The 15659-nt window shown below is 37.7% G+C and overlaps 1 protein-coding gene across 4 annotated transcripts in view; it reads left to right on the top strand.

Moving 5' to 3' along the window:
• Positions 1-15659, top strand: part of MYOM1 (myomesin 1) — a 72220-nt gene that overhangs the window by 19390 nt on the left and 37171 nt on the right. For all 4 annotated transcript variants that reach the window (XM_065751991.1, XM_065751989.1, XM_065751992.1 and 1 more), the window contains exons 6-17: positions 465-557; positions 1467-1555; positions 1677-1739; positions 3165-3329; positions 3846-4007; positions 7618-7759; positions 9534-9733; positions 10767-10823; positions 11181-11305; positions 12300-12483; positions 13490-13664; positions 15494-15615. In XM_065751991.1, coding sequence (XP_065608063.1) covers positions 465-557; positions 1467-1555; positions 1677-1739; positions 3165-3329; positions 3846-4007; positions 7618-7759; positions 9534-9733; positions 10767-10823; positions 11181-11305; positions 12300-12483; positions 13490-13664; positions 15494-15615 — 1577 coding nt within the window. The remainder of the gene's footprint in view (positions 1-464; positions 558-1466; positions 1556-1676; positions 1740-3164; positions 3330-3845; positions 4008-7617; positions 7760-9533; positions 9734-10766; positions 10824-11180; positions 11306-12299; positions 12484-13489; positions 13665-15493; positions 15616-15659) is intronic.

Genomic DNA, 15659 nt, shown 5'->3' with positions numbered 1-15659 from the left:
AGCATAAACTACCAGTGTGCAATGACAGTAGGAGATTGCAGTCCAACATTAGCTAATGACTTGGCTCTTCTGGAATCTGCATTTCCAGAAATAACAAGTGGTCTTTCTTAGATGAGCAGTATTCTCTTTTTTCCCTTGTATTATTTGGCATTCAGAAAACACTAAAGCATTTCTCATGTGAATTCTCCATTCTTTAGCAAGTACCTGAAATTCATGGTAATATAAACTTATTTTCATTCTGTTCAAGACTATTTTTCTTTTAAAATAAAATTCACACTGGGGAGGTGAAAGAGAAAGAGAGAAGTTAAGCTTCTAAAGATACATAATGTCTCCCAAGGATAAACTATAGTTTATTTGGGAGAAACATGCAGAAATTGATTTAGCATTTCAAATATAATCTATGTGACCTTTTATAATACGTATATTCTTCCACTTTAATGTATGGTTTCTTTGTTTTTCCATAGGTACAAAAATAATGTTCCCATTGATGTACAGGCTCATCCTGGCAAATATACCATTGCAAATCGATATGGGTTGCACTCACTGGAGATTAGCACGTAAGGGAATATTACACCATTTAACAAATAACTTAAACAGAAATGTTGCTATGGATTGAGACTGGCAAAATATGGACGTATCTCATGGTGATTAGAAGCAACAAGTTTATACAGCTGAGATTAACAGCGTTTGCTGAATATTGAAGCAGTTCTGGTTTTCCTCAGTAGAGGGTATTCAGAGTAGAGTAGGAGATCTACAAAGTAGTAGAGTAATTGATCTGTATTATTGTGTTCGTGGTTGACTCAGAAACATACTTTGTCCATTTGTCCTGCATAAATACAGTTAAATATGAGGAAAATCTAGTTCGAGGTGAAATATATTAGTTAACTGTTTTTCAGGTATAGCAAGATCCTGGTTCTTACTGAAAAGAGGAACAGGACTGAGGAGTCCTCGCTTATACACAAACACAAAAAACATCTTTGATAGTATTCATCCTCCAACTAGGAAGTTTTTGCAGTCGTATTGTGTTAAAAACCATTGACAATCAGCAACGACAACAATCTAGTTTTGACAACCTAGGTACTATTAAGTGCCCTTTGAAAATTTGTATTTACTGTTTCTACAGTTTCTGCATTAGGCATATCCCACGGAAGAGAGTAAATCAGAGAAAACTTGAATGTAAAAGATAAATGTCAGATATTTTTTTTTTTCCTATTTCTACTGTAATCTCAGTTTCAACTCTGAAAGAGTATTTAACATTTAAAGAAAAAATTTTTTTCAAACACTGTTTTTTTTAACATTGACAAAAACTTAATGGCTATAACCAATCGAGTGTCCGTAGAGTGTCTCCTGAGCTTTTACTTGTTTGCAGATTTTACCCAGATTCCTAAAGGTTTTTTGGTCTAGAACATGGATAGGGTATTCCAAGCAACTGTAGATGTCCAACTTAACAATTTCTATCATTTTAGATGTGATTTTGACGACATTGCTCAGTACCGGGCATCTGCTATGAATGTTAAAGGAGAAATTTCGGCTTATGCTTCCCTTGTGGTAAAGAGTAGGTTTGCAAAATACTTCCTTTTTTTCTTTTTTTTCTAATGCACATTTCCATTTCTGTGGCTCAGAGAGCCTTTACCCCTCAGTGATAGTGACTGCTCTTTTTCTCTATGTGCATCTAGGGTACAAAGGAGACATTGATGCAAGTCATTTGCATGCTGGGACATTTTCCATGCCTCTGAGCCGTAAGTAGCAATGTGCCCTTATTTGACACATTCATTTGAGGTAGTGACATCTTGACAAAGGATAGGCAGAATATTTCGTTAACATTATTTGGAAAAAGAGCAGGTCATCTTTAGGTACTGAGCTCTTCCATTTCAGATGGTGTTAATCTAATTTGCAGGGGGGAACGACATTGCCTTCTAGGTCTGTGGCTATTTGTTCATACAAGAAGCATCATTTTAGTATTGCACTTGAAATAACATCTGTCAAAAAGAGAGACAGTTCACCTCTTGCAGTATGTAAAAACGTGTCCTGGAAAAAAAGGCTAGGGGGGTGCATGTGCAACAGTACACTGCTAACTTAACAGATCTTCTCTGTTGCTGTATGATTGCACGTGGTGCAAATACACGTAGCCAGGAGCAAATCTGAATATGTCGGCTGTATCAAGTTCAAAAGGAATCCAACAACTTATGTATGCTGAGTGCTGTGTGGGCCCTGAAACCTTATTGCAGCAACACAACTAGGATGAGGGATGTGCCGCGAAGGCATACATGATGTCCTTTATGTACAGAAGCTCTGAAATAACAGAAAAAATGATCACTCATAATATTACAAAATGCAAGGCTGTGAGTTTCCAATATTATTTGGAATTTATAATTTGTTACCAGCATATCTGTATGCATTGTTCACAGGAAGACTGTGAGTTACTAGCACAGTGCAGTTGTGGAAAAAGGAAAATGTGACCCTAACAGCAGAGCTGTTTCCAGAAGAATGATGGAAGCATCTATGCTAGATATAGATATAAGGCACAGAGGATATTCCATCTCAAATCTAGCCGTATGTATCCCTGTTCATTGCAGGGAAGATGGATTAGATGACCTTTAAAGATCTTTTTCAACTCAAACACTTCAATCGTTCAGGTTATACAACGTCATGAACAAGCACAAAATCTGAGGGAGTGGAGAGCTCATTTTTATTTTAGAAGTTCATAAAAAAGATCTACTTTGGGAAAAAAATGAAGGCTGTGTGGGTGCACGACTGTCCTCAGATGGAGTAAGGAGCTAAAGAGGGATATAAAAGAGGAGCATAAGCTAAAGATCATTCGACCTGAACAAATCAGTTTAAATTACAAAAACACACATTATGATAAAATGATAAAACACTGAATCTGAAATCTTGGAAATTCTGGAATGAAATTCTGAAGGAAACTTTCTCTGAAAAACTGGAGTTGTATGAATAAAGAAATAGCTGTTTCCCTGTGATATGTAAGTGCCTGGATTATATGACCCTGCAATAACCTCTGAATACTGATAATGAATATATGCTGCTTCTGTTCATATCTTAAGCTTTAACTGAACTTGTACTGATAATCACTGGGCTCACTGCTTACTACTCTTATCAAGAAATGAAAGAATAAGTAAGCAGCCAGACTTTTTTCCCTTGTGCAGTTGGTGTTACCCCACATGGCTTCGCTTCCAGGTTCGAAATCAAATTTATTGACAAGTTTGACGTAACATTTGGAAGAGAAGGTGAGACAATGAGTCTGGGCTGCACAGTTGTCATCAGTCCTGATATCAAGCGCTTCAAACCAGACATCGAATGGTACCGCAATGGTGAGAATGTTTGACAAAAAGTAATCTAAACTTGTTCAGTGTACATCTTCATAATTTCAGTAGATGTGAATGTCACGATTTAACAAATACTTTATTGGTTTTATAAACAGGAATATTTTCTCTTTTTTTTAATTCAAAGATTTTCCAAATTTAGCGTTTTGAAGTGAAACCACTGTTAGAAAACAGAGGAAGGGCTGTGAAAATGTCTTTTGTCTTTTTCTTTTCTAATACAAGCTGAAATGATAAAAACAATTTGATCATTTCTAACTTCTCTGTGACCCATCAACATAGCCTGTGTAGCTTTTCCTATTTTATTACATTTCTAAAGTAATTACACAAAGCTGTTGTGCAGTAGCCAACTCTGAAAGCAAAGTTGGCTTTCATCTGTCATTGTTTTTGAAGAAGAAAATTGAATGGTAGGGATTTCTCTTGTGTATTCCCGATCTGTTTCAAACTGTACACAGGCATTATCCATGCATTCAGCTAATTTTCATTATGAAATTCTCTAATTTCTAGGTGTTCTTATTACACCATCCAAGTGGGTCCAGATGCACTGGACGGGAGAGAGAGCTTCATTAACACTGACTCATGCGAACAAAGAAGATGAAGGTCTTTACACTCTACGTGTGGTGATGGGAGAATACTATGAAGAGTACAGTGGTTATGTCTTTGTCCGAGGTAGGATACTGGCTTTTGAACCACATCACTGGAAAAATGAGGAAAACCTTTTGGAAAAGTAAATCTCAGTCATTTTAGGTGTTTTCTTACAATTAAAAAATAAAGTTTTTACATAATAAAATAGCTTCCATAAAATGAATTATATTAATTTATATAAATATTTAATACAATTGATTCTAGCAGTATAAATTCTAATTGTTATCGTCGGGAAAACTGAATGCATTCCTTAAGCTTTGGTGTCATGTTTTAGAAAACTTGTAAACCATAGTGGCATTCTGGGGATGAAATTTTCATTGTTGACACTCTTTCTCAGCTTCAACTTGTGAACAGTACTGAACATAAATTAAAAAAAGATAACTCCATAAAGTAACTTAAAATTATATGCTTGTAACCATCTCACACTAGCTGAACTGCAGATCAAGATTTTTCTGCCCCATTTAAGAGGTTTTCACAAATGCATAGTGCTGAAAAATTACAGAGAAGGGAAATATATAGATCGCCACCTGGAGAAGAATAACCACGTGCACCAGTACAGACTGGGGACTAACCCTTTGGAAAGGAGCTTTGCAGAAAAGGCTGTTAGGATCATAGTGGACAACAGGATCAACATGAACCAGTAATGTGTCTTTGTGGCAAAAACCAGTGGCATTCTGGGCTGCATTAGCAAGAGGGTCCCTAGCAGGTGGAGGGAGGTGATCCTTCCCTTCTGCTCAGCCCTGATAAGACATGCTTGGAGTTCTGGGTCTAGATCTGGACTCCCCAGTACAAGAGAGACATGGACATACTGGAGAAGCTCCAGTGAAGGGCTGCAAAGTGAAAGGAACATTTGACACGTGAGGAGAAGCTGAGAAAACTGGGTCTGTTCTGTCTGGGGAGGAGAGGGCTCAAAGGGTGTCTCATCAATGTGTATAAATGCCTAATGGAAGGAGTAATAAGGACAGGGCAAGTGTCAGGACAAGCAATAATAGACAAAAATATAAGGAAAAGTCAATTTTAACATTTCCAATTTAAGAAAACACTTTTTTACTGTGATGGTTGTTGAACACTGGTACAAATTGCCTGGAGAAGCTGTAGAGTCTCCATCTTTGAAGATATTCAAAGCCCAACTAGACACGATCCTTCACCCCTGCTGTAGGTGTTGGAGTACAGGTGGGTGATGGACCTAGAAGGCTCTGCCAACTTCATCCTTTCATGATTTTTTAAGGAAAAGTAGAAAATCTGACTCATTAATTTAAGTACAGAATTAAAATATTATTCCTCTAGGTGTTGTTTGCTTGTACCACGAAGAACTTCCTTGTGTTTCCATTAGAGCAAGTATTTCTTTAAGAAGAGCAGTGGCTTATCAGATTATGAGCTGACTGTATATCTTTCCCAGCTGCTAAAAACAGCTGAAGCATGTAATGCTAATTCAAAAGACCCTGGAAATCTTTGGCTCTGAGAACATGTTCAGAGTGGTACTGCATTCCGAAGTTTAGCAAAACTGTGCAAGGTAACAGCCTGCTTGGAAAATATAACTGAATCAAATATTTTTGTCACCTTGGGAAAGAGTTTGCTGGAATGTGTGTGTGGGACTGAGCAGCAAGGAGAAGAACTCAACACCAACTGGTGTGCTTGCCAAATTCTGATCAGATCAATTATATTCTACTTACATTCTCCACAGTCTCATTTGGCCAGCATACTCCTCACTGCTCCACCTAATTCGTAGACAAGTTCAGTACGAACTCTTAGCTTGCTGCTTAAGTGCAAGGAGCTGACTTTTGCATCACATGTAGAAATCCCCACATGTTGATGGAGGTGAGCAGAGTGCTTGTCAGCCTCATAACGGTGGGTCTTGGCAGGGTGAGAAAAAGTGGGTTCCTCTTGCCATGGCTACAGGTCAGCATTAATTAGCAAGCAGCCAGGGATGAAATCCTAGCACCAATGAGGCTGATGAGCAATGCTGATTGTCCCAGCTATTTCCCAGTCTGTCTTGGAAAGAAACCATGGTGTATCATGTTCTATCAAGCAAGAGACATGGACAATTCAAGACTTTCATAAGGAGATCATTGAAGAATCTTGTTATTGCCCTTAATGTTCTTATTGTTTTGCTGTGTTAAATGGATTGGTTACTCTGTGCATGATAATTTTAAGAATTATACCTAGTTAGCTGTAGTTAGAAACTGGACTCAATATCTTTGTCACAGCTTCAGAAGTTCCATGTGATGCAACTATATCTAAAAAGGAAGATACTGTGAAAAGCGTTTGTTTATTTTTTCTCCGAAGACCACTATTTTATTTAATCAAGCATGATGAATACTCATATAAAGCATTTATTGCTGAAAGCAGAAAAATTTGGAATTGACATAAGTTGTAATACAAAAACCTGTAGCACCCTGAAGCATCAAACAATTGTAAAAGTATGGAGTTTAGATGGAATGCAAGAATAATACTTATTAGCAAAACATTTTTCTTTAGGTATGTGCTGTTGTCTTAAGTCAGGTCTTCTTCAGAAGTAGCAGGGCTTGAATAACATTATTTTTAATTGTATGAACTCTCTGTTCTGTAGAGAAACAATCTCACTTCTTTGAAAGTCTTTCATATAATCTTGCAAGGGTTATTTTGCCCTACAAGAAAATCGCTACATCTCACAAACTGAATTATGACTGTGTAAAACAGTGTAATTACCAGTGCCCTGCACTATGCTCTGATTTTTAAGATTTGGATAAGATTTGTCTGAAAGCTGATGTTAGAGTCTGGGCCCTCTGATACCAACAAAAGCATATTTGTGACAAACACTTGAGAGAAACAATATGCTCATCCTTAGGAAGGTTATATTCCAAAATCTATGGTATAATTCAACTTCAAAAGGTTTTAATACATTTTCAGCTCATATCCAACCCAAACCGAACAATGAAGAACAACACATGAAGGCATTTTATTCATTTGAAAAATGAATTGATCTTTTCTTCAGCAGATGTCTTTGTTGTGTGCCTGAGTGTCTAGCAAACAGGAGTTTAACAAGGCTGATCATTACAGACGGTGACCTTAGGTGAAAAAAAAACAACAGGATAAATACAACACAAAAGTTTGAAGACTTTTTGCCTCCCAGCTCTCACTGTAGGTGCAGATAAGATCTGATGATGAGGCCACAGCTGTGGTAATATTTCCCCAGTCAGTATTTCCATGGATGTATGTGGCAGTGAGATCAAAGATGTGAAATGCATTTCTTCTGAGTGCAGTGTTGTGTATCCTGAGACTAAAACCTTTTGACTGAGCCACTGTGTGATTGCAAGGTAAAACATCAGCCAAATCTCCTAAGTAATATTGCAGGTAAATATGCAACCTGCCAAGTTGTCACACACTCTGGCTGTGTCTCTGGCAGCTACCTCATTAGAATCTGTGGTACTAATATGTATTTAAAATGCCTAAATCGATTACATTTACAATATGTTGTTACAAGTGAATCATTTGTAAATGTTTCAAAAACCAAAACCTGAAGAGGCACCAACAGTATAAAAATGAATAGTTTCTGAAGCTTTTTCTTGGCTCTGCAGGAACAGTTTGGTTCTCAGAAAATAATTATGAAATAACTTTGTTTCATATCAGGAAATCTGTGTCTCCATCCTTGTAGATGCTGATGCTGAGATCCCAGGAGCCCCTGGTGCACCACTGGATGTGCAGTGCTTAGATGCCAACAAGGATTATGTCATTGTGTCCTGGAAGCAGCCAGCTGTTGATGGAGGAAACCCCATCCTTGGGTACTTCATTGACAGGTCAGCAAGCATGCCAATGTGGAAAATTTGTATTGCTGCACATTCTAATTCAAAAACCTAAAATCACATTTAAAAGCATGAGATAAAGTGGTCATTGTTATTTTCACTCTTCTTGCTGTCCAGAAAAAGAATTTTTTATTGCTATTATTTTTAATTTTTTGGTTTAGACTGGCTGGGCCTGATATAATTTTAATGGGAATAATAAAGCCCTGCTTCACTTAAATACATAGAAATGATTATACAAGAGGTTTCTCAGCCCTCACTGTTTCCTGTGAGGCTCAGGAGACCTCAGAACATTCTTATCTTGGTGGCTCACAGCATTGGTTCTACCCGCATCAGTGCCCTCCTTCCTGCTGCCAAACATTTACCACTTAGCAGAATGCAAAATGAGATCTAAGAGGGAACTGGATTTCTTTTATGAGCTGCTGTTATTTGAACTATTAAGTTTGTAAGCTTAATGACATTTACACTTGCATATTCTTCTCTTCAACAATAAGATTTGGAAATAAATATTTCTAAAAATATGGCTTCAAGTTGTGCCAGGAAAGGTTCAGGTTGGATATTAGGAAATAATTATTCTCAGAAAGAGAGGTGAGGCAGTGGCTCAAGTTGCCAGGGAGGTGGTGGAATGACCATTCCCAGAGGCATTCAAGAAATATGTGGATGTGGCACTGAGGAACATGATTAGTGGGCACGGTGGGGGTGGGATGATGGTCGGACATGATCTTAGTGGTCTTTTCCAACCTTAAAGGTTCTATGGTTCTATATGAAAATTGAAGGTTTCACACAGTGGTGGGATTATAGAAGTTTGGGATTTAAGAAATGCAGTCATTATTTCAAGACTTGGTGATGTTTTCAGAGTAATGTTTGTTTCAATTTTAGTACCAGAATATATCATTAGTATCATGGAATTCCTACACATGTATATGTTATATATGTATATATGTATTTTTTAAATATACCAATATATTATGCCCTCTATATAAAAATTTTATAAATATAAAAGGAAGAGATTGGTTTGTGAAAAAAAAAATATCTAAGGTCACTACAATCAAATATTGAACATTGGTTCAGTTTGAATATAACTTTCCTGGATTGATGCTGTATGAGTGTGGGCTGTTTCAATAACTATGCTGCACTAGTAAGTTCTAGCTCTTTGACATTCATTACAAAGCTCTATATGAAAGACAGGACTAGACTCTTAAAAATAGTGCCTCATTTTAAAACGAGGCTATGAGGGATGATATCACAAAGAGCAACTGCAAGGCAGAAGACATTTTGTTTTTCTCTCATGTTCACCTCCTTCATTCTACATTTTCTCCTGGATTCAGAGCTTTGTTACTGAGGGTCCAACTTCAGTTGTCATCACAGACTACAGTGAGCTGGGCTGCTAACAGATGATGAACTCTGCTTCTGGCAACTGCAGAGCATCCATCTATTTCACATCCCTTCAAATATGCTGAAGCTGACACTCCTCAGGAGTCCTAGAGCATTCTTGGAAGGGTTTGAACAGTTTGAAGTGAGCTGTGCCGATGTCCCCTCTTCAGTTCAAGAAAGGAGTGCAGCTGTGAGGGATTTAGTGCATTCCCAGATGGCCCTACAGCCCTGACCCCACGCCTGCAGCTGCTCCTGTGTCACCAACAGACAATGCCGCTGAAGAAGCTGGGAATGTCTAGTCAAATCACATGAATAAATAGTAGAACTCTGAGGGCTGGACGCCCTGAGCTTGTGTTCCTTCCTTCCCAGCACCACTTGTCCTGTTTGTGTTTTGCAGGTGTGAGGTTGGCACCACCCACTGGACCCAATGCAATGAGACTCCGGTGAAGTTTGCTCGTTTTCCTGTCACTGGTCTGATCGAGGGCCGCTCCTACATCTTCCGAGTCCGAGCAGTGAATAAAGCTGGTGTTAGCCTACCATCCCGTGTGTCAGAGCCCGTGGCTGCCCTGGATCCCTCAGACAGAGCCAGACTGAGAAGTAAGATGTCCTTCTTGCAGTTGGTCTGAGAGATTTAAGAAGTTATAACAAAAAAAAAAAAAAAAAAAAGAGAAGAGAAGAAAAAGTGACTTATTTAGTCATAAGCCTTCAGAATCCCACTAGAGGGAGCAATGCAAAAACAAAATATTCTTGGGGGCACATTGCCAAGAAGGAATTATTTCAGCGCTCTTTGCACAAAGAGTTCCAACAATTCTAACAGCTTTTCCTTGTGGCAGCACTGCTCTCTGAACTTGCAAGAAAAGGGGAAAAGGCGCAGGAGAGTAAATTGCCTGAGGCCTGTTTTCGTTCAACCAACAGAATAGCCAAGCAGACCCTGAGAATAGCCTCTTCTCTGTGCCAGAGCCCTGTGATGACCAAAGTCTTGCAATAGCATCAGCAAAATATCAGGGCATCCCAACAGATTATTGAACCCAAGCTCTCTGCTTGGCAGTTAACATTTTACAAGCCAAAGATATTTTTCCTGTGGCTGGGTGATGTCCCAGATGCAAAGGCTTTGGTGAGGAGTTTGCTTCAAAATCCCCTTCTCTACTCAAATGCCAAAATTATATGCCTATAAACCATGTATTTCTACTGATCTCTGAAGTTTTACTGTTTAAAATGGGCCAGTGTGAAAGGAGTACTGTATGAAAAGCCACAGGTCTCCAACAGTCCCGATTTGCATGTCTTACTGTGTTCAGCACTGTAAGCTACAGACAGCAGTCAGATGATGAAGGCTCCCAGGTCATCACACAGATGAACTATGTGAGCCAAATACCTCTGCTTGTCACCTACATGACTTCAGAGAATTTTCAGGAAGAAGTATACATCTCAGTAGAATAAATATTTCTTGATATATTGATTGCAGAACAGCTTTCAATATTCAAGACTTAAACTAGCTTTGAGTATCCCTGTATGAGCAGTCATCAAGAACGGAGCTCATATGAAGCCTGCAAATGACAGTTTTGTTGGTTTTCTCATTATTTCAAAAGTTCCTGAAGACTCATTTACATGATCTCTCTTGCATCTGTTTCAGGTCACCCTTCTGCTCCTTGGACAGGACAGATTATTGTTACTGAGGAAGAACCTGCAGGTAAACATAGCACTTTTGCCTACAAAGGCCTGGCTGAGTAACTAGGAAAACTTCCATTGATTTCAGCGGACTTTGGCACACACTCAAAGTTCTTAGAATTGTTCTTAGAGTCACTCACCCTTGATCAGCTCCAGCCTTAGTTGAGATTTCTTTATTCAGGATGTAATAAACAAACATGCTTAGCCAAGGACATTTAAAAATGGTATTTAGATAACTCTGAACACTAAGTTCTCCAAAAACGTTGAGTGCTAAGGTATATTAACACTTGTTCTATACTTCAATTATAGTACTATTTCTTGTGCAAATGAAGAAATTCAAACTCATTTCCATTTGCTACTCTTCTCCACTGTATTTCAGAGGGTGTTGTTCCTGGTCCACCTACAGACCTCCAAGTTATTGAAGCCACCAAGAACTATGTTGTGCTGAGCTGGAAACCTCCTGGACAGCGGGGCCATGAGGGTATCATGTACTTTGTGGAAAAGGTAAAATCAGAGAAAATCAGAATCACGTTTAAGCAATCTTTGCTTAAAAAAAAAAATATTTTCTATCACTGAATCACTTGTCCTTCTTTTCTAAGCTCTTTTTTGCATGGATACTGGCCCAGAAATATCTTCACCATCACCCTTTTGCTAGTAACTCATGGCTCCCACAAACTTTATCAATGCTTTTTCTTATCACTCTAGAGCTGCCATCATGAGAGGCATAAATATCTTCCCATTACATGTTTTTCATCTCTCTTTTGAAATCTGGTCTAAAGAAAAGATTTTCACTTAGCAACAGATTTACAGAGGATGAATACATCAATTTTGAGTTTTCACAGAATATAACCGATTTTGATTTTTTGACAACCTATTGCATGCAGAATACAGAACATTAGTGTCACATGTTCAAGTAAAGTTTCTCTGAGCATTTGAAATCTCTTAGAAACCAGGAAGTTATTTGAAATAATTTTTAACGTAAGGCAGAAATTAATTACTAATGTTAACAGTGTTATGTGACCTTGGTAAGTAGAACTTCTAGTCACAGAAAGAAAAACAATTCACACATTAAATACACATCTTGATTAATCCTGGAAGCCCCCTCAAAAACATTCTCAGGAGTGGCACGACAGCATTTAGAAGCAATGTATTCTGTGGATGGTGTTGAATGTCTGCAGAACTTGTATTGGAAGTGGTCTAGAGTGTAAGATGCAGAACTGAATGCAGTTAAAAAAATCAATTCCTTGCTGTGGAGAGGTGTTTAGCTTTGGTATATTAAAAACAATAAGCTTGTATGCGTGATTTCTGGAGTGCCTGCACATCTGGCAGATTAATAATTGAAATAAACCTAATACAGTGGAATGGCTAAAACCAGGAACATGATTCCCTGTTCTCCAGAGTAGATATGCCTTTCATGGTCCATGTAGAAAGCCTTGTCACGTTAGGCTCTGTGTTCAGAGAATTTTGTTGGAAATGTTGTTTCTGGGTTTGACTGCAGTGTGTTGCTGGCACAGAGGACTGGCAAAGGGTGAACACTGAGATCCCTGTGAAGTCCCCTCGCTTTGCAGTTTTTGATTTGTCTGAAGGCAAATCCTATTGCTTCCGGGTTCGTTGTTGCAATTCAGCTGGAATCGGTGAGCCTTCAGAAGCAACTGAAGCCACAGTGGTGGATGACAAACTCGGTGAGTGATCAGAAGTATTAGGTTATCATCATAGTGTCAGTTCAGTTTGCTATGTGGTTGTTTCGCCTGAGGATAGCTGCTCAGCTTCTGACTCAAAAACGAAGAGCAGTCGGTGATTTATTCCCTTCATCTAAGATCATTTTGGATTGGGTTGTCAAACTTTTAATGTAGGGTCAAATGGCAAATACAGACCAAAGGAATTAAGCTGCAAACAGTGATACCAAGAGCCGCAAAGGCTGCAAACAGTGGAAGAAAATGACAGCTCAGTAAAGTACAAAACTGTTCTGTCTTTGAGACTTTATTGAATGTAAGCCCAGACATAAGCAGAGTTTAACCTTTGTTGTTTGCCAAATCAAACAAACGTGAAGGATTTCATACTTACACAGATGCAGAAACTATTTCTACTGGAAAGAAGTCTCAGATGTTCCCCACAATAAAGAGTAACTTGTCTGTTAGTTACATAGTAGTTTTGTCTACACTGGCATTTTCTTCCACAATACCACTGCAGATTTGAACTGAGTTCCCAGGTTGTCTCATGTCACTTCTGTTTGATTTATATCAACTACATTCCTTAAGGAGAATAAAAGACCTCTCTTCAAAAAATACTTAAGGTGCATTTTGCTATTTAATATGGGCATTGGTTTCTGACTACTTCTGTGCACTGCACAAAATTCTTCAAAATGCGTCTGACGCTTTTTCTCTTTTAGAAAGCTCCAAATCACATCTCAGGTGCTGTTATTCAGCAGAGAAATAATCTAAATCTAATTTGAAGGAAATGCCCTGAACCATACACAATGGAAACGTGAGGAATGTCTTCACCAAAAAGCTTGAATGTACCGATCCTTTTATTTTGTACCAGATTACTTGTTTGAGATCACAGTGGATTTTTTGAGTAGTTGAAAGTGTGTTATCAATCAAGATCGGAATGTCACTCTTAATTTTTATTTCTATTTTTTGTGAATTTTTGGTGGATGGTCAATAATTTATTTATTTTTATCTCCCCCAGATATTCCCAAACCTCCTGGCCGTATTATTCCAACTAGAAACACAGATACCTCTGTTGTTGTCACTTGGACTGAACCCCCAGATGCCAAGGAGCTGGTTGGATATTACATTGAGTCAAGTGTGGTTGGGTCTGGTCATTGGGAACCCTGCAACAACAATCCAGTCAAAGGCACAAGGTAATGGATTTTATAACATGGAGATTGTGGTCACCAGATGGTTGCTCAGGTTTTTGTTTCGTTTTGTTTTTTTATTGATTGCTTTGATATGTTTTCAGCCATTAGTAGTACTAGTAGTAGGGATTGTTTTGTGGCAGCCAGCAGGCTGGAATCACTCTTACACTCTTGTAAGATGTTATAAAAGCATATTTCAAAACATGGTTCTTGTCCAAACATAATTTATAATCAACCTTATATTAAAAACAGTTAGTCAAGCGGTGTGGTGGGAACATGGATACCAGCAGTGAAGAGAAGAGAAACAGTTCACTAGCTATTGTATCTATCAGTTTGATGAGAAATGGTACAGTGAGGAATGAGTGAACTTACAAATGTGGAAAACTGAACGACATTGTGTTTGAAAGCAAAGTCCTTCAGTTGGAAGACTGCTGTAAACATTTCTGAGCCTGCATAACGCAGCATGTCAGGAGGAAATGTAGACTACATCATGTTAACAGTATTACTTTCTAACTGCTCTGTTGCTTGCAATTATCAAGATGTTAATGAGTGGTTGTAAGCTACTTGTGACAATATTGTAAGCTCTCCTGTATATTAGTATTATTTATACTATGGTCACATCAAGAGCTGTTGAAGCTTCGTACTGTTTACTGGTTTCAAAATATAAAATGAGATCTTTATTCGGCTTAAAAATAAAAATATTGATTTGAATTACTATATATCACTACATAACTACACTTCTTTTGTTACTATCACTGCATTTTTATTCTACACAATATGATGCACGATACAGACAGGCATAGGCTATGTGTTATCTACTGGTATTCTGACAGACAATTTCAAGGCGTTAGTTGTAGCTCATAGCTTACTTGATGCAGTACATTTTGGTGCTTTGAAATTTACTTTATGTGGACATTCAAAGCTAACACTTTGGAAAAGTCTGAGGGAATGAGTAGTGGAGGTTCTGTTCTGAAAATTTTAGGTTTTAATTATTTTTCCCCAAAGTAAAATTTTTATTTTTAGAATTTTTTTGTGCTATTTTTGCTGCTTATGTTATTGCATGACATCGACCTTGAAAGCACAGGATATAACATTATGAAGTAAAGCTAAATAAAAAGAACATGAAATAAAATCCACTTAAAATATATACTGAAAAATATATTTTTATATATATATATATTTACTCTTTTGTTGAAACGTTTTACAAAACATGGGTTTGGTTTTCTTTTTTTCCAAAAGGAATTATTGACTTTTTAAAATGTAAACATGATATAATATAGCAGAAAAACTGTGTTAATTAAATAGTTTCTCTCACATAGATTATAGGACAATAAAGGTGACATAGAAGTATGGGCACTTTTTTTGGCTCTTGCTAAATGTCCTGTAATTTCTGTGAACACTGTAGTTTTTCATTTCTGGTTGGAAGTGAACAATGAGAACTTGTGCTACAGCTGTCTTCTATTTATGTCATGAATGTATCCCACAAGTAAATATAGACCTCATCTCTGCAAACTTTTCCTTTGTTTCTGTTAGGAAGGGTGAATCTTATGTATCAACAAAATAATATAAACCCTTCTGTAACAAGAATTTGTATAGTCTTAGGTGGGAAAGAGAATTGGTAAAAAAGGGAATGTATAAAAGAAGTTTTGCAGGAACTAGGTTCTTAAATACTTTGTTCTGATTTCTCTGACCTTCACATAATTACTGGGTTCATATTTTAACCTCAATTTTCAGAAACCTGAATAAAATTTGTGGAAGAAAAGCTTCTCCTCCACCCCTTAAGATTTTTATTTTCTTCATAATACTCTAAGAATTCATTTGCTGGTTTGTTTTAGATTCATTTGCCATGGACTTGTCAACGGTGAGAAGTACATTTTCAGAGTCAGGGCTGTTAATGCAGCTGGACTCAGTGAATTTTCCCAGGATTCAGAGCCTATAGAAGTGCAAGCTGCCATTGGTAAGCTATTTTCCATATGTTTTCTTTCTTTAAGTAAAGGTGTT

This window comes from Cyrtonyx montezumae, unplaced genomic scaffold (genome assembly GCF_038088225.1).
Source record: "Cyrtonyx montezumae isolate F1298 unplaced genomic scaffold, pur_monq_1.0 scaffold_8, whole genome shotgun sequence".
NCBI classification, from domain to species: domain Eukaryota; kingdom Metazoa; phylum Chordata; class Aves; order Galliformes; family Odontophoridae; genus Cyrtonyx; species Cyrtonyx montezumae.
The sequence above is the reverse complement of the archived record's forward strand: the minus strand, read 5'-3'. Positions and strand labels throughout refer to the sequence as shown.